The 19,863-nt window shown below is 40.2% G+C and overlaps 1 protein-coding gene across 8 annotated transcripts in view; it reads right to left on the reverse strand.

Annotated features, from left to right (window-relative positions):
- Zfp458 (zinc finger protein 458) overlaps positions 1–19,773 on the reverse strand; it is a 53,362-nt gene extending 33,589 nt beyond the window's left edge. For 3 of the 8 annotated variants that reach the window (XM_030247256.1, XM_017315510.2, XM_030247257.1), the window contains exons 1-3: positions 10,306–11,070; positions 1,392–1,518; positions 836–931 (exon numbers count right to left, since the gene is read on the reverse strand). In XM_030247256.1, coding sequence (XP_030103116.1) covers positions 836–931; positions 1,392–1,518; positions 10,306–10,425 — 343 coding nt within the window. In that variant the 5' untranslated portion in view covers positions 10,426–11,070. Of the gene's footprint in view, positions 1–835; positions 932–1,391; positions 1,519–9,671; positions 11,071–19,703 lie in introns of those variants that run through there. The other 5 variants (NR_155551.1, XM_030247260.1, XM_030247259.1 and 2 more) reach the window with 5 other exon arrangements.
- Between the last annotated feature and the right edge of the window lie 90 nt (positions 19,774–19,863).

Here is a 19,863-nt window from a genome sequence, read left to right on the forward strand (position 1 = left end):
TAGGACACAATGTTTTTGTGGATTGTATAAAGATGATACTATCTTTCAAACACTGATTTTTCTGCCTGTATATCTTTTTGTTGTCCATTCATGTCATTGCAATGCTTGTTTTCAGACTTTCCTGTCTGATATTTGTATATATATTGTTCACCATTTATTTTCTGACTTGCCAATAAAAGCTAGTCAGCCAATCACTGGGTTGAAGAGAGAATAGAGCTGGGACTTCTGGCAGCCCAAGGAAGAAGACACACACACCCACAGAACACACACCCACAAACATGCAGAAAGAGGGAGAAAGGGGCAGATAGCTGTGAGAACAGGGTCCAGAGACACATGAAAAGATATGTGAAGCCCAGAGAATCAGACCAATAGTAAAGTGCAACTATCATGGGGATTTTGACTGGGAGGCAGTCAGATTAATTTAGAGGATTAGAATCAATTATCAATTGCCCAGGAATTATGTTGTAAAGCTTATCAAATAACTCTATTGTCTCTGTCTCATTCATTTGGGAGCTAGCTGGGGATAGAGAAAAATCATCATTTTAAAAAATACATGTACACATATCTTATGAAAAACATAAATAGCCAAGTTAAAGATTACATGGAAAGGACAGAGGTTAAGCTGCTTTGGGAAACACAAGTTACTCTCATGGTAGAAGAAAACGAAGCTTATGGAACCCAACACATCCTATATGTTACAGGATGTCCTCCTTTGAAGGAAAGAGAAAATTAGATCTTTAAAAGATGATGTACACCAAAATATTGTGTCTCAATGGCTTTATGTTGTATCTGAAAATTCCCTCCTCTGTTCTCTGACACCCTCCTTCTGACTCACCTGGATGCACAGTGATGGCCGCTTGTCTCTTCACATCTGAAGGCTCTTGTATTTGTTCCAGAAATGTGACCAGGTATGGCTTAGAAGAAGCAAGACCTATTTATGGGAAAAGGGGACAACATTGTTACTATGTTCTCTTGGGAAATAAGATGTCCCTCCAAGATTGTGTGTACAAGGATGAGAAGGCACAAAAAGAGGAGTATAGAGGATTACTTCTCATGTGTTTTCTGCTGGGCACATCAGAATGCTTGGGGGGAACTTGGAGTTCATGGGTTCCAAGCTTCATATCCCTCATTTACAGGGAGAACTTTTAAAACTGAAGTGTGTGACAGTCTCTTTAAGGCATACCACTTATTTTCTAATATAAATGATACATTTAACAGGGTGGTATGAACACAAGAAGTAGTTCTAAGTTGCATGAATAATGTTCATTTTCCTTACAGGTAGCCCTATGAACCTCCCTGTTGAAAGCACAAGCTCCCATGATATACTGCACAAAGGGAGCAATGTTCATGCTGACAATTAATTAAGAATTCATCATGGAAGTCATCCTCACCCAGGAACACAAGGTTGCTGTAATTCTCCAGCATCACGTCCCTGTACAGTTTCCACTGAGCAGGACCCAGACATTCCCACTCCTCTGCAGAGAAATATATAGCCACATCCCAGAATGACAACATGTCCTGAAGAAGAAAAAAATAATTACCACTCATTATTGTTGGGGATTGGTCTGGTGCTCCTATGTATTTAAATGATAACTTCTATACCCCAAGTCCTGGCTGCCCCTAGAAAAGCAAATTCCCACATACACCAGTATTCCTTGTGTAAACTTTGGTCTCCAAAATTTAAAACTATTGGTTAAGTAAAAGTGGCAATAGTCAATTATGGGAGAAAATAGAGGTAGGCAGGGCTTTGGTGACCAGGCTGGGGGTCAAAGGTAAGGACCACAATAAGGAGGACAAATAGGGAAAGGAAGGAGAAGACGGGAAGGTCTCCATTAGACATAATAGATCTTTTAAAAAACATATTTATTTACTTTATGTATACGAGTACACTGTAGCTGTTTTCAGACATACCAGAAGAGGGCATTGGATGCCATTACAGATGGTTGTGAGCCACCATGTGGTTGCTGGGAATTGAACTCAGGACTTCTGGAGGAGTAACCAGTGCTCTTAACCACTGAGCCATCTCTCCAGCCCAACATAATAGATCTTGTAAAGTAAAATTCTCCTACCCCGACCCTAGACAGACCTGATCCTTGCTATTTGTCCAATTCCCGGCTATTACTTTGTCTTCTTTATGTCTTTCTTTCTCAGCCCTGGTCAGTCCATTGCCATTTGAGATCTTTATTCCCTTGAGTTCAGGACAGCATTAGTACCACCCCCCCCCCGTCTCTCTCTTGTTTTGTTCTGTTCTGTTCTGTTCTGTTCTGTTCTGTTCTGTTCTGTTCTGTTCTGTTCTGTTCTGTTTTGTTTTGTTTTGTTTTTCGAGACAGGATTTCTCTGTGTAGCTCTGGCTGTCCTGGAACTCACTTTGTAGACCAGGCTGGCCTCGAACTCAGAAATCCACCTGCCTCTGCCTCCCAAGTGCTGGGATTAAAGGCGTGCTCCACCACTGCCCGGCTTATTCATCTTTTAAATGGAGAGTATCCATTGGTCAATGTTCCTCCAGGTTTCCATTTCCTGTGATTACCAGCAAATGGGTAAAAATTATATCTCTAATTTGGTTTATAATCTTTTAGGTTCAACATCTGACATTCTTGGATTTCTGAGGCAGCATAAAGAGACAGAAGACAGAAAAGTGATAGAAGTCTGACCTTTAACAAACAGGACTGCATTTGTTAGTTCACACACTGAGAGACAGACTTACTCTCCTGGCAAATTGGGGAGTATAACAGATAATGAGGAGGCTGTGACCGTTTATAGGGGCAGATTGAGGGGGTTGGGAATGAAACAATTTTGCAGCACAAAATCAACCTTTCTCTCCTCAAGTCTCTCCTTTGCCAAACTGTTTTCCAAAGTTGAGGCATGTGTCTTGAAAGAGTAGATAGGTGGCCAAAGCCACCTGTAATATCAGAGCAGTCCTGCTTTACCACTAAGCAGAGTGGACTAGGTCCAGGGATCTTGGTCAGAAGTGCTGCTGATATAGGTAAGTCAGTCTGAGAGCATAAGAAGTTTGGACACACAGAATGTGGGACTTGTCTTTTTATGCCTAAAATAATGATGTCCAATCCCATCTGCTAGAGTCTGGCTTGTAAAAACAGGATTTCTGTGTGAATACAGTTGACCTTCTTCAAACTGACTTTCTGGTACAGCCCACAGAGCAATGTTTTGGGGGATAGCCTGTCACCCAAGCTAATCTATCTTCCCCAAGAAGACATCACCAGGATGGAGAGACTGCAGACCTGTAGAGGCCCCTAGAGAGCAGCATCTTCCCCCCCCCCAAGTCCCTCATCTGTCTCTACAAGGTCCATGCCAGGTTTCTCCCTTCATACAACCTCCACGCCCATCACACACGTTCAGGGGACTTGATGCCCCTCTCTGTGTGTACTGATATGCAGTCTCATCTGATATTCTCAGCCTATTTCCTGCCTTCCTTCTAATTGTTCTGTACTCATAAACTCAACATTATTCATATTGTCACAAATGACCATATTGCATCTTTTATCATCACTGAATTCTATCACAAATTAATCATGTGTTTCACAGTTCCTTGGTTATTTTCTTCATGGTTTAGTTAAATTCATGAAAATTAAAGATGTTCATTTCTAACCACATTAAAATGAACTCAAAATCAAAGAAAAAGGTTAATATAAAGAAAAACAATGTGTTTGAGTTAAAAGAATATAGAGTTGTTTTACAACTGAAAAGAATAAAGGAAGCTGTTATGAAGTCAGATACACAAACCTAATAAAACAACATTTAATTTTGCTGCAGATGGGCTGTCTGCTAGGACAAGCCTGGATTTTCTCCTAAAAATCTTATGTCCCATTCTCATAGAAAAAATAACCAATATAAAAGAGCACGCTGGCATTTCCCCTCAATGTCCAACAAGATGGCTAGAAATACTTGCCATTACATATTGCTTAGGTGAGCACGAGGACACAGATTTTAGAAGAAGAGTTATAAACTTCTTCAAAGACTACAAAATGTTCTTACAAGGCAGGAAGAAGCACCCCAGGGTCATAGAAGACAGTGAACTTAAGGAGAATGAGTGCTTGATGCTCAAGAAATCAAAAACATCAGAAGAATGGAAATAACACAACAATCTAGGATTAGAAATGGGGATTCAATAAAGAGAAACAGGGAAGAGGACTCTCGCAGAAATTAAGACAGAATTTAAAGCACCAAGTATCCAAAAAGAAAACTTAAAAGAAAAACTTTCAATAGAGTGAATCAGGAGAAGACAGCATATAAGGACTTACAGATAAGGTAGATGATCTAGACAAAATAAGCTAAGAATATGAAATAAAATAAGAAAAAAAAATCTGTGGGAAGAAAACATATAGGAAATGTTAGACAAGGTGAAAAGACCACATCTTCAAATTACAGGCATAGATGAGGGAGAAAAATCCCCAGGCAATGGCTTAAATATTATCTTCAAGAAGGCTATAACTTCTTAATCTTATCTAAATTATATATTATTTATATAATATATATTACTAATTGGACAAGATCAGAAAACAAAATACTCATGGAATAATAAAATCTATAAGTGAAAGAATACATTTACTAGGATAACAGCTGGATCTCTGAAAGGCAAAAGAACCTGGAGAAATGCATTCCAAGTCCTAAAGAGGCTATGACATCCAACCTAAGCTGCTGTTTACCACTCAACTCTCTGCCGTACCTCAAGGAAGAAGAAAAGCTATCCAGAATATAAAGAACATTACAAGAATTGTATTCTAAAATCAAACCTATGGAAAAAACAGAGAACAACACTTTAGCCTGAAGAGAGATGAGCATAGCCAAGAGACTCTACAAAGGAATCGGAAGCCAAAATTACTAAAACACAAAGGGCCACTGAGTACATAAACAACACTGAAAATAAGGAACACACTGACAATGAACACTTACATACCAGAACAAGTGATACCCACAGTTCTCCTTTCAAGATACAGGCCAGGAGAATGGATCAAGAAACAAACTAATGTGCATGTTGTCTACAAGAAAGAGAACTGAGTGACTTCTTTTCGGTTTTTTCAAACAAGACAGTTTTTCAAAACAGTCCCTTATGATTTTCAGGGTTTTATTTTTTATCTTTATTTTTTATATCTGTTATAATGTCTTCTTGTTCATTTCTGACCCTGATCATTTGGGTTGCTTCTCTTGGTTAGCTGGGTCAAGTGTCCCTCAATCTTGTTTATCTCCTTAAAGAACCTTCTGTGAATTTGGTGATCAATTGAATATTTTTATTTGATCTTGTTTCAATTATTTCCCTTCTCATTAGTTTGTTTTGTGTTGCTTGTTTTTCTTTCTTTTTATTCTTTGACTTTGACAGGATTTGAATTATGTTTGTTCTTGTTTATCCAAAATTTCTCCATTGTATCATTCAATCATTTTTCTGTGTTCTTTCTCATAGTTTCACATAGGCAATTAGAGCTGTAATCTTCACCCACAGGACTGCCTTCAACAAGTCCCAGAGATTTAGTTTTCTTGAGATTTTATTTTCATTCTTGTGCATATTTTACATATAAATAAACAAAATTAAAGTGGGAGAAATTAACACCCTAAACAGACTCGAATCAAATGGGGAGATTGAAATTACAATAAATAGTTCCAGCTAAAAAAAAAAATTCTGTGCCCAGACGGATTCACAACAATTCTCTGAGGCATTCAAAGATCTACAACTAGTCCTTCTTCAACCATTTGATAAATATATGAACAGAAGATGCACCTACAAACAAATTCTATGAAGCTATTATCACTCTAATACCAAAATCAGATAGAGACCCAACAAAAACTACAACAAAAGAACTTTAGTAGCCAATACCCACAATGAAGTCAGAACCAAATTGCTCAAAAATATATATTGGGAAGAAAAACTTGCAAAGAAAATACAGACACACGTTAAAAACATTATTGACCATGACCAAGTTGGCTTTATCCCTTAAATACAGTGATGGTTCATAATATGCAAGTAAATATATGCAATAAATGACAGAATATTAGAAACAAAAATCTCATGATCATCTCAACAGGAGCAGAAGATTCTTTAATGTACTCCAATAAGTTTTTATGATAAAAGTGCTCGAGAATGTAGGACTAGAGGGGTGTTTCTTCAAGGGAAGGAATGCAAAACCGGTTTCCCAGACAAAGGTTAGGACAGATTGCTAGTGTGCTGAACTTTAGTCTATCACTGTGGCTAGAATCTCTACTGTCACTGTGTCTCCTCCAAGACGCTTCTTGTTATTAGTTTTTCTTATTCATTTTAAGACTGTTTTTCCACTTCATCTATAAAACCTATGTTGATAGATTTGACAATGAGTCTCCTTTTATTCACATATGATATGTATTTAGCTAACACTGTCTCTCTAGGAAATTTACATATGCTTTATTGTGCATTTAGGATTTAAGTAATTATCACCAGAAGAGTTTTCATCCAATTGTGCTTGTGCATGAATATGCCTATAAAAAACAAGTGTAGGTCAAATCCCTCCTCCCCATTTAAACAAAGAACTGCTAATGAGTTGGGCAAACTGTCTTCCTGCCTGCCCTGCCTTGTTATACGGATGGTCATGAAGGCCAAGAAGCCCTGCAGAGATTCTGTTTGGAAGCATAAGAGAGAGAATGGGATTCTCCCCTTACCTCTCTTCTACCTCCATCAGACTCCTGAACCATAGAGACAGGAGCACGCTGTCCTCTGAGAGGGTCCACAGCAGCTGACTCAGACAGATAGACACCCATAGCCAAGGAGTAGATGGAGCTTGGAGACCCTTATGGAAGAATAGGAGGAAGGAAGGGCCCTGAAGTGAATAGGAACACCACAGGAAGACCAACGGAATCAACTAACCTGGACCCTTGGTGCTCTAAGAGTCTGAACCAACAAGCAAAGAACATACATGGGGTGGACCTAGTCCTCCCTGCACATATATAGCAGATGTGTAGCTTGAACTTCATATGGGTCCTGAACAACTGTAATGGGGGATACCCCAAACCTGTTACCTGTACCTGGGATATGGTCTTCTAGCTGGGCTGTCTTGTTAGGGCTCAGTGGGAAGCACCTAGCCTCACAAAGACTTGAAGTGCCAGGGTGGGAAGCAAACCCGGGGAACCTCCACCAACTCAGAGGAGAAGGGTAGGGGAGTGTGGGAGGATTGTGGGTAATCAGGAGTGGGCAGTGAGTAGGATGTAAATTGAATACGTAAAAAAAAATTAATTAAAAAGAAAATAAAGAGACAGAATGGAAGGTACATATGACCTCGTGGGGGAAACTGGGAAGAACTGGGAAGCTCTAATTAGGGGAGTGGAAGAACATAAATATGGATTTAAAGGGGAACCTTGGAGCTCTTACTCCAACTCCCTACCTGCCTGCAGCTCATCTAGACAAACCTAACAGTGGTCACCCTGATACCTAAACCACACAAAGACTCAACACAGAAAGACTATTTCAGACCAACTTTATTTATGAACATTGATGCAAAAATGCTCAATTAAATACTCACAAACCAAACCCAAGAACAGATCAAAAATATCATCCAACTTGATGAACGAGACTTTATCCCAGGAACACAGGAGTGGTTCAATATATGAAGTCCCATCAACTAAATCCACCATATAAACAAATTGAGACAAGCAAATATTTCATAATAGTCTCCTTAGATACTGAAAAAAAAACTTTGAAAAAATCCAACTTCCCTTCATGTTAAAAGCCTTAGAGAGATCAGGAATACAAAGTGCATAACTAAACACAAGAAAAGCAACATCCAGCAGGCCAATAGCCAACATCAAATTAGATGGAGAGAAACTTAAAGCAGCTCCATTAAAATCATGGACAAGACAAGGCTGTCTATCTCCCCACATCTCTTCAATCTAGTACTTAAAGTTCTAGCAAAAGCCATAAAACAACAAGAAGGGGATATAATTTGGAAAAGAAAAAAATCAAAGTATGGATATTCACAGATGATATGATAGCATGCACAAGTGACCCCCAAAACTCTACCAGAGACCTCCTACATCATATAAACATCATCAGCAAAATGGTTGGATACAAAATCTGCTCAAAAAAAAAAAATCAGTGGCCCTCAGTTATATGAACAGTAAACAGACTGACAAAGAAATTAGGGAAACAACTACCTTCTCACTATCCACAAATATTATAAAATATCCTGGTGTAACTCTAACCAAGCAATTGAAAGACCTGTAAAACAAGAACTTCAACTCTCTGAAAAAGGAATATAACTAAGATATCAAAAGATGGAATGATTTCTCATGGTCATGGATAAGTAAGATTAACAATAAAAATGGCCATCTTATCATAAGCAATCTACAGATTCAATGCACTTCCCATTAAAACTACAACATAATTCTTAACAGACCTTGGAAAAACAATTTTCAACTTCACATGGAAAAAACAAAACAAAACTGTATACCTAAAACAATCCTGTACAATAAAATGACCATCCCTGATTTCAAGCTGTACCACAGAATAGTAAAACAAACAAACAAACAAACAAACAAACAAATAAAACAACAACCACAAATGCATGATATTGGTACAGAAACAGAGAGGTTGATGAACTGAATCAAATACAAGATCCTGAAATAAACCCATACACCTATGAACATTGATTTTTTTTTTTTACTAAGAAGACAAAAACCATCCAATGGAAAAAGAAAGCATCTTTAACAAATGGTAGCTGTCTAACTGGATGTCTGCATCTAGAAAATGTAAATAGATCCAATTTATTATCCTGCAAAAACTCAAGTCCACATGGATCAAAGACCTCAACATAAAACCAGATACACTAAGTCTAATACAAGAGGAAGTATAAAGTAGCCTTGAACACACTGGTACAGGAGACAACCTCCTGAACAGAACACCAAATAGCTCAGGCACTAAGATCAGTAACTAATAAATGGGGCCTCATGAAACTGAAAAGCTTCTGCAAGGCAAAGGTCGCTGTCAATAGGAAAAAATTGGTAGCCTACAGAAGGGGAAAAGATCTTCATCAACCCTATGCCTCATGGGGGTGGGGGGGGTGACACCCAAAAAATATAATGAACTCAAAAAGGTAGACACCAACAACCCAAATAGCCAATTTAAAAATGGGTTAAAGAGCTAAGCAGAGAATTCCTCAATAGAGGAATCTTTAATGGCCAAGAAAGACCTTTAAAAGGTCCAACATTCTTAGCCTTCAGGAAAATGCAAACCAAGGTGACTGAGATTCTACTTTACACCCAGCAGAATGGCCAAAATCAAAAACGCAAGCCACAGCACATGCTGGCAAGGATGTGAATCAGGGAGAACACGCCTCCATTGCTGGAGGGAGTGTCAAGTTGCACAACCACTATAGAAATCAATTTGGCAGCTCCTCAGATAATTGGGTATAGTTCTACCTCAAGACCCAGCTATACCACGGTCATATACCCAAAAGATGTTCCACCAAACTACAAGGCACCTTACTCAACTACATTCAGAGCAACTTCATTCATGATATCCAGAATCTGGAAACAATACAGATATCCCTCGATGAACAAATGGATAAAGAAAATGTGGTTCACTTACACAGTGAAATACTGCTCAGCTATTGAAAATAAGGATATCAAGAATTTTTCAGGCAAATGGATGGAACTAGAAAACATCATACTGTAGGCTTAGAAATTTCAAGACTTACTTAATTAGAGTTCTTGAACGCTTCAACTTTCCCTCTAGCCCACGTACCAGAGGTAAGGGGAAAGAAAGGTTAATTATTTGGATTGTGCAAACACGGGTTCATACCAATTCCAAGATTATTCTGTGGCTATACAGCCATGTATTGTGATGATTCAGGTCACAGCGGTGTCTATTAGAAATTCCTATTCAAACGGAGGCGTCCATAAATCTAACAATTCATTCCAAGGGAATAGGAACTAACATTCCACACAACAGTTGCCCTCACAAGACTTTCTGTTCCAGCACACTAGGAAATTTAGGAAGTTCTGTAAATCCCGAGAATCTGACTATAGCCATGTGATCACGGGTCAGCTAGGCAGAGCATGTTCTTCAGCAAAGTTGAGTGCGCTCCCTTCAGCATCTCAGGCACAGGCAGTCAGCAGAACCAGATTGCCCTGGCCATCCTGTTGTTTTCCAACCTTCTCCTCTTCAATCTTGTTCCCGGGGGCAGTGGCCCATCCTAGGTCAGCACAGCATCTCCAGGTCAGCAGCTTCCCCTGTCTCCCAACCAGCCTGAGTCAGCTCCCTCCGCGCCCGACCCGCCACCCTGCACAGTCCCTCTGGATCTGCAGGACGGCGTTGCTCCCTGCACCAACCTCCATGTCAGAGATCCAAGCCCAGTTCTGAGCAGGACAGTCCCCTAACTTTGGGGGAGAAGCGAGGTTTAAGAACGAACCCGGAAGTTCAATACTGACAGCCCCTTCTGGTGATGTCATAATTGTTGGGACTACATTTCCCACAAGTCAGTGCAAAGGACTTCCAGGAACACTCCAAATGGGTTTTGTGCACTGCCTGGGTACCTGCCCTACTGTGAGCAAGTGGAATTAGAAAGAAACAGTCTTCTGCACATGGGCAGCCACAGGGCATTCGGGCTTTTTTGAAGTGCTGTGGTCTCAGCATGCGATGTTAGCCTGTGAGTCGAGCCTTTCTCAGTAATGTTAATCATGCTAGTTATTTCTGCTAAAACGTGATTTTAAAGCTCAAACCTACTTATGAAATCATACTAACACATGGGAAATCATGCTTTCATGGTCTGCTTTACTTAAAAATAAGGAAGCAGGACGGTAATGTAGGACTGTGCATTTCTTTAATGAAACCACGCTTGGTGATCCCGCCTGACATGCAGCATCTCAGGTGCTTAAAACAGAAGAACAGGAAATCAGGCTGGTGAGATGGCTCAGTGGGTAAGAGCACCCGACTGCTCTTCCAAAGGTCTGGAGTTCAAATCCCAGCAACCACATGGTGGCTCACAACCATCTGTAATGAGATCTGACGCCCTCTTCTGGAGTGTCTGAAGACAGCTACAGTGTACTTACATATAATAAATAAATAATAATTAAAAAAAAAAAAAGAAGAAGAACAGGAAATCAAAACTAGTCACCACCGGGTGTTCTCTGAGCACAGGCTTTCCTCCTCCCCATCTCCCAGCAGGAGGTGCAGAGCTCCTGGGATCACACTGGTGAGTCTACTGACTCTTGGTACACTGTGCACTATAGGATTTCCCTTGTTCCCTTTGATGTTCCTTATAGAATTTCCTCTCTCCTGATCACGCCATGATTCATGTTTCAGACGATTTAAATATTTGTTATCTGTCTTGAACTTCCCTCACTTCTAAGCAGAACACTGAGATGATTCCTCCTTGAATACAAAGGTGTTAGAAATATGTCCCTACGATTGTCAAGTGAGCTCAGTGTAGTAAAGAAGCTGCATTGGGACCATGGAGTACTGAGAATGCCCATCTCTTCTTAGGAAGATTTATTGCTGGGCAGTTTGTGTTTGAGACAAAGGTACACACCCATTATAAGGAAGGCTTCATGCTTCCACGATGTATACAGATTGATGAGGAAGCTGTTTCAGTGCAGAGACTATGGGAAGTTCCTATTCAATTCTTGTATTCCAGGCAGTGTGCTAAGCCAGGGATACAGCTCCTCTTAGAGAAACTAGAGTCATCAAGCAGTATTAAACAATACCCCTAATACATTCACCTGGACACTTGATTGGCATGTCTGTTTAGAATGAACTCATGACTAGTCTGTACTCCTGAAGGCTGCAGGGAAGGGCATTGCCAGCAACCATAAGTACTGCTAGGCTTTCAATGTGTGAGTGTACTGACTGAGGGAACTGACTCACCTGAGAGGAGCTGATCTGTGAGGATGAAACCTCAACTGTTCCGCAGTTTCCATTTCCTCCTAGTGAAATTGGTTAATTCAAGAGAAGGAGGTAGGCACAAACTGAACATGCAGACTCTAGAGAAAGCCTCATTCAGCATGGTGTTAGCGGCCCGGGCATACTTACAGAAAGTTTACCATAGTCTGATTCTCAGGCCTTATATGCTTGTTTAGACCATGTTGGAAGTTTTAGCTTTATTGCCTACACTATCATTTTATAGTCACTTAATCCTTTAAGTTTCTCCCATAGAAACATTCTGCATTCAATGTGATGTGTGGCCAAATTCCTTTTAAAAATCTATGCTTACAGTAAGCTAAAGAGATTGTTCAGTAGTTGAGAGTAATTAAATTCTTACAGAGCATGAGTTTGTTTTCTAACATTCACATTGTGGCTCACAAGCACAGTTCTAGAGGACCAGCCCAACTCTTTTGACATCATGAAGCTCATATAGAAGAGAGGAGCACAGGGACATAAACAGACAGACAGACAGACAGACAGACAGGCAGGCATGCATGCACACACACACACTGCTAGTAAAATTATATATGTGTGTGTATACATATAAACAAAAATGTATGTATATATACATATATGTATGTATATATGTACACATATATAATTAAAAGTATTTATGGGGCCTATGGTGGTATATTTCTTTGATTCTAACAGTTATGGGTCAGAGAGACTTGGATCTCTGTACTTCAGAACAGCTTGGTCTTTTGAGTGAATTTCAGGAATGTCAGCACTACACAGAACAACCCTATCTGGAAAACACTGATGAAAAAAAAATATTCAGGCCTCATGTTTGAACAAATTTGATGTTTGTACTGGCTGGTTCTGTGTGTCAACTTGACAGAAGCTGGAGTTATCACAGAGAAAGTAGTCCCCTTTGAGAAAATACTTCCAGGAGATCCAGCTGTAAGGCATTTTCTCAATTAGTGATCAAGGGTGGGAGAGCCGTCCCTGGGCTAGTAGTCTTGGGTTCTATAAGAAAGCAATCTCAGAAAAATATTTTCAAGAAAATCATGGAAGAAATTTTTTCTAACCTAAAGAAGGAGATGCCTATAGAAGTACAACACCACAAGTCCCTTCCGCTCGACTCGAGCCCCGGGCTTCCTTGCCAGCAGAGTCTTGCCCAACACCCGCAAGGGCCCACACGGGACTCCCCACGGGACCCTAAGACCTCTAGTGAGTGGAACACAGCGCCTGCCCCAATCCAATCGCGCGGAACTTGAGACGGCGGTACATAGGGAAGCAGACTACCCAGGCTTGATCTGGGGCACAAACCCCTTCCACTCCACTCGAGCCCCGGGCTACCTTGCCAGCTGAGTCACCTGACACCCGCAAGGGCCCACACAGGATTCCACACGTGATCCTAAGACCTCTAGTGAGTGGAACACAACTTCTGCCAGGAGTCTGGTTCGAACACCAGATATCTGGGTACCTGCCTTGCAAGAAGAGAGCTTGCCTGCAGAGAATACTCTGCCCACTGAAACTAAGGAGAGTGCTACCCTCAAGGTCTGCTCATAGAGGCTAACAGAGTCACCTGAAGAACAAGCTCTTAACAGTGACAACTAAAACAGCTAGCTTCAGAGATTACCAGATGGCGAAAGGCAAACGTAAGAATCCTACTAACAGAAATCAAGACCACTCACCATCATCAGAACGCAGCACTCCTACCCCAACTAGTCCTGGGCACCCCAACACAACCGAAAATCTAGACCCAGATTTAAAAACATTTCTCATGATGATGATAGAGGACATCAAGAAGGACTTTCATAAGTCACTTAAAGAATTACAGGAGAGCACTGCTAAAGAGTTACAGGCCCTTAAAGAAAAGCAGGAAAACACAGCCAAACAGGTAGAAATCATTAAAGAAAAACAGGAAAACACATCCAAACAGGTGATGGAAATGAACAAAACCATACTAGAACTAAAAGGGGAAGTAGACACAATAAAGAAAACCCAAAGCGAGGCAACGCTGGAGATAGAAACCCTAGGAAAGAGATCTGGAACCATAGATGCGAGCATCAGCAACAGAATACAAGAAATGGAAGAGAGAATCTCAGGTGCAGAAGATTCCATAGAGAACATCGACACAACAGTCAAAGAAAATACAAAATGCAAAAGGATCCTAACTCAAAACATCCAGGTAATCCAGGACACAATGAGAAGACCAAACCTACGGATAATAGGAATTGATGAGAATGAAGATTTTCAACTTAAAGGGCCAGCTAATATCTTCAACAAAATAATAGAAGAAAACTTCCCAAACATAAAAAAAGAGATGCCCATGATCATACAAGAAGCCTACAGAACTCCAAATAGACTGGACCAGAAAAGAAATTCCTCCCGACACATAATAATCAGAACAACAAATGCACTAAATAAAGATAGAATATTAAAAGCAGTAAGGGAGAAAGGTCAAGTAACATATAAAGGAAGGCCTATCAGAATTACACCAGACTTTTCACCAGAGACTATGAAAGCCAGAAGAGCCTGGACAGATGTTATACAGACACTAAGAGAACACAAATGCCAGCCCAGGCTACTATACCCGGCCAAACTCTCAATTACCATAGATGGAGAAACCAAAGTATTCCACGACAAAACCAAATTCACACAATATCTTTCCACGAATCCAGCCCTTCAAAGGATAATAACAGAAAAGAAGCAATACAAGGACGGAAATCACGCCCTAGAACAACCAAGAAAGTAATCATTCAACAAACCAAAAAGAAGACAGCCACAAGAACAGAATGCCAACTCTAACAACAAAAATAAAAGGGAGCAACAATTATTTTTCCTTAATATCTCTTAATATCAATGGACTCAATTCCCCAATAAAAAGACATAGACTAACAGACTGGCTACACAAACAGGACCCAACATTCTGCTGCTTACAGGAAACCCATCTCAGGGAAAAAGACAGACACTACCTCAGAGTGAAAGGCTGGAAAACAATTTTCCAAGCAAATGGACTGAAGAAACAACTGGAGTAGCCATTTTAATATCGGATAAAATCGACTTCCAACCCAAAGTTATCAAAAAAGACAAGGAGGGACACTTCATACTCATCAAAGGTAAAATCCTCCAAGAGGAACTCTCAATTCTGAATATCTACGCACCAAATGCAAGGGCAGCCACATTCATTAGAGACACTTTAGTAAAGCTCAAAGCATACATTGCACCTCACACAATAATAGTGGGAGACTTCAACACACCACTTTCTTCAAAGGACAGATCGTGGAAACAGAAACTAAACAGGGACACAGTGAAACTAACAGAAGTTATGAAACAAATGGACCTGACAGATATCTACAGAACATTTTATCCTAAAACAAAAGGATATACCTTCTTCTCAGCACCTCACGGGACCTTCTCCAAAATTGACCATATAATTGGTCACAAAACAGGCCTCAATAGATACAAAAATATTGAAATTGTCCCATGTATCCTATCAGACCACCATGGCCTAAGACTGATCTTCAATAACAACATAAATAATGGAAAGCCAACATTCACGTGGAAACTGAATAACACTCTTCTCAATGATACCTTGGTCAAGGAAGGAATAAAGAAAGAAATTAAAGACTTTTTAGAGTTTAATGAAAATGAAGCCACAACGTACCCAAACCTATGGGACACAATGAAAGCATTTCTAAGAGGGAAACTCATAGCTCTGGGTGCCTCCAAGAAGAAACGGGAGACAGCACATACTAGCAGCTTGACAACACATCTAAAAGCCCTAGAAAAAAAGGAAGCAAATTCACCCAAGAGGAGTAGACGGCAGGAAATAATCAAACTCAGGGGTGAAATCAACCAAGTGGAAACAAGAAGAACTATTCAAAGAATTAACCAAACGAGGAGTTGGTTCTTTGAGAAAATCAACAAGATAGATAAACCCTTAGCTAGACTCACTAAAGGGCACAGAGACAAAATCCTAATTAACAAAATTAGAACTGAAAGGGGAGACATAACAACGGATCCTGAAGAAATCCAAAACACCATCAGATCCTTCTACAAAAGGCTATACTCAACAAAGCTGGAAAACCTGGATGAAATGGACAAATTTCTGGACAGATACCAGGTACCAAAGTTGAATCAGGATCAAGTTGACCATCTAAACAGTCCCATATCACCTAAAGAGATAGAAGCAGTTATTAATAGTCTCCCAACCAAAAAAAGCCCAGGACCAGATGGGTTTAGTGCAGAGTTCTGTCAGACCTTCAAAGAAGATCTAATTCCAATTCTGCACAAACTATTTCACAAAATAGAAGTAGAAGGTACTCTACCCAACTCATTTTATGAAGCCACTATTACTCTGATACCTAAACCACAGAAAGATCCAACAAAGATAGAGAACTTCAGACCAATTTCTCTTATGAATATCGATGCAAAAATCCTCAATAAAATTCTCGCTAACCGAATCCAAGAACACATTAAAGCAATCATCCATCCTGACCAAGTAGGTTTTATTCCAGGGATGCAGGGATGGTTTAATATACGAAAATCCATCAATGTAATCCATTATATAAACAAACTCAAAGACAAAAATCACATGATCATCTCGTTAGATGCAGAAAAAGCATTTGACAAGATCCAACACCCATTCATGATAAAAGTTTTGGAAAGATCAGGAATTCAAGGCCCATACCTAAACATGATAAAAGCAATCTACAGCAAACCAGTAGCCAACATCAAAGTAAATGGAGAGAAACTGGAAGCAATCCCACTAAAATCAGGGACTAGACAAGGCTGCCCACTTTCTCCCTACCTTTTCAACATAGTACTTGAAGTATTAGCCAGAGCAATTCGACAACAAAAGGAGATCAAGGGGATACAAATTGGAAAAGAGGAAGTCAAAATATCACTTTTTGCAGATGATATGATAGTATATATAAGTGACCCTAAAAATTCTACCAGAGAACTCCTAAACCTGATAAACAGCTTCGGTGAAGTAGCTGGATATAAAATAAACTCAAACAAGTCAATGGCCTTTCTCTATACAAAGAATAAACAGGCTGAGAAAGAAATTAGGGAAACAACACCCTTTTCAATAGTCACAAATAATATAAAATATCTCGGCGTGACTCTAACTAAGGAAGTGAAAGATCTGTATGATAAAAACTTCAAATCTCTGAAGAAAGAAATTAAGGAAGATCTCAGAAGATGGAAAGATCTCCCATGCTCATGGATTGGCAGGATCAACATTGTAAAAATGGCTATCTTGCCAAAAGCAATCTACAGATTCAATGCAATCCCCATCAAAATTCCAACTCAATTCTTCAACGAATTGGAAGGAGCAATTTGCAAATTTGTCTGGAATAACAAAAAACCTAGGATAGCAAAAAGTCTTCTCAAGGATAAAAGAACTTCTGGCGGAATCACCATGCCAGACCTAAAGCTTTACTACAGAGCAATTGTGATAAAAACTGCATGGTACTGGTATAGAGACAGACAAGTAGACCAATGGAATAGAATTGAAGACCCAGAAATGAACCCACACACCTATGGTCACTTGATCTTCGACAAGGGAGCTAAAACCATCCAGTGGAAGAAAGACAGCATTTTCAACAATTGGTGCTGGCACAACTGGTTGTTATCGTGTAGAAGAATGCGAATCGATCCATACTTATCTCCTTGTACTAAGGTCAAATCTAAGTGGATCAAGGATCTTCACATAAAACCAGAGACACTGAAACTTATAGAGGAGAAAGTGGGGAAAAGCCTTGAAGATATGGGCACAGGGGAAAAATTCCTGAACAGAACAGCAATGGCTTGTGCTGTAAGATCGAGAATTGACAAATGGGACCTAATGAAACTCCAAAGTTTCTGCAAGGCAAAAGACACCGTCAATAAGACAAAAAGACCACCAACAGATTGGGAAAGGATCTTTACCTATCCTAAATCAGATAGGGGACTAATATCCAACATATATAAAGAACTCAAGAAGGTGGACTTCAGAAAATCAAATAACCCCATTAAAAATGGGGCTCAGAACTGAACAAAGAATTCTCACCTGAGGAATACCGAATGGCAGAGAAGCACTTGAAAAAATGTTCAACATCCTTAATCATCAGGGAAATGCAAATCAAAACAACCCTGAGATTCCACCTCACACCAGTCAGAATGGCTAAGATCAAAAATTCAGGTGACAGCAGATGCTGGCGTGGATGTGGAGAAAGAGGAACACTCCTCCATTGTTGGTGGGAGTGCAGGCTTGTACAACCACTCTGGAAATCAGTCTGGCGGTTCCTCAGAAAATTGGACATAGTACTACCGGAGGATCCAGCAATACCTCTCCTGGGCATATATCCAGAAGATGCCCCAACAGGTAAGAAGGACACATGCTCCACTATGTTCATAGCAGCCTTATTTATAATAGCCAGAAGCTGGAAAGAACCTAGATGCCCCTCAACAGAGGAATGGATACAGAAAATGTGGTACATCTACACAATGGAGTACTACTCAGCTATTAAAAAGAATGAATTTATGAAATTCCTAGCCGAATGGATGGACCTGGAGGGCATCATCCTGAGTGAGGTAACACATTCACAAAGAAACTCACACAATATGTATTCACTGATAAGTGGATATTAGCCCCAAACCTAGGATACCCAAGATATAAGATATAATTTGCTAAACACATGAAACTCAAAAAGAATGAAGACTGAAGTGTGGACACTATGCCCCTCCTTAGATTTGGGAACAAAACACCCATGGAAGGAGTTACAGAGACAAAGTTTGGAGCTGAGATGAAAGGATGGACCATGTAGAGACTGCCATATCCAGGGATCCACCCCATAATCAGCATCCAAACGCTGACACCATTGCATACACTAGCAAGATTTTATTGAAAGGACCCAGATGTAGCTGTCTCTTGTGAGACTATGCCGGGGCCTAGCAAACACAGAAGTGGATGCTCACAGTCAGCTAATGGATGGACCATAGGGCTCCCAATGGAGGAGCTAGAGAAAGTAGCCAAGGAGCTAAAGGGAGCTGCAACCCTATAGGTGGAACAACATTATGAACTAACCAGTACCCCGGAGCTCTTGACTCTAGCTGCATATATATCAAAAGATGGCCTAGTCGGCCATCACTGGAAAGAGAGGCCCATTGGACTTGCAAACTTTATATGCCCCAGTACAGGGGAACACCAGGGCCAAAAAGGGGGAGTGGGTGGGCAGGGGAGTGGGGGTGGGTGGATATGGGGGACTTTTGGTATAGCATTGGAAATGTAAATGAGTTAAATACCTAATAAAAAATGGAAAAAAAAAGAAGTACAACACCTGTTTAGATCGTCAAAATATTAGAGCAAAGAAGAAAGTCATAGAGGCAAAGGGGAGGGAGGTTGGGGATGGAGGTTTTGCAAAAGGGAAACTGGAATGGGGCTATCATTTGAAATGTAAACAAATAAAATGATTAATAAAAAAAGAGAGGGAGAAAAAAGAAACTCCCATATGTAATATTTATCCTTTAAAATTAACTAATATGTATACCAAAAAGAAGAAGAAGAAGAAAAAGAAGAAGAAGAAGAGGAAGAAGAAGAAGAAGAAGAAGAAGAAGAAGAAGAAGAAGAAGAAGAAGAAGAAGAAGAAGAAGAAAGAGAGAGAGAGAGAGAGAGAGAGAGAGAGAGAGAGAGAGAGAGAGAGAGAGAGAGGAGCTAAGGTATAAAACTGCTACCTCAGTAAGGTACCTTTAAGTTTTTAACTATATACACAGCCCCCCCTCCCTGCACTGCTCTGCTTTCTTCTAGGTGCACCCCCCACCCCCACCCCTCACCCCCATAGACCTTTAGGCCGTGCTGCTTTCCTGGACCAACCTCTGTGTTAGAGACACAACAGGAATGTACAGCAGGGCGGGACTCTTGCCCGATTTTGAGAAAGACTCATGCGCAAACCAAAAGCCTTATGAGGATTTCCTAGATGGTTCTCTGTGACGTCACAGTATCCAGACTACATCTCCCAGAAGTCTGTGCGAAG

This window comes from Mus musculus, chromosome 13 (genome assembly GCF_000001635.26).
Source record: "Mus musculus strain C57BL/6J chromosome 13, GRCm38.p6 C57BL/6J".
In the NCBI taxonomy this organism is placed as follows: Eukaryota; Metazoa; Chordata; class Mammalia; order Rodentia; family Muridae; genus Mus; species Mus musculus.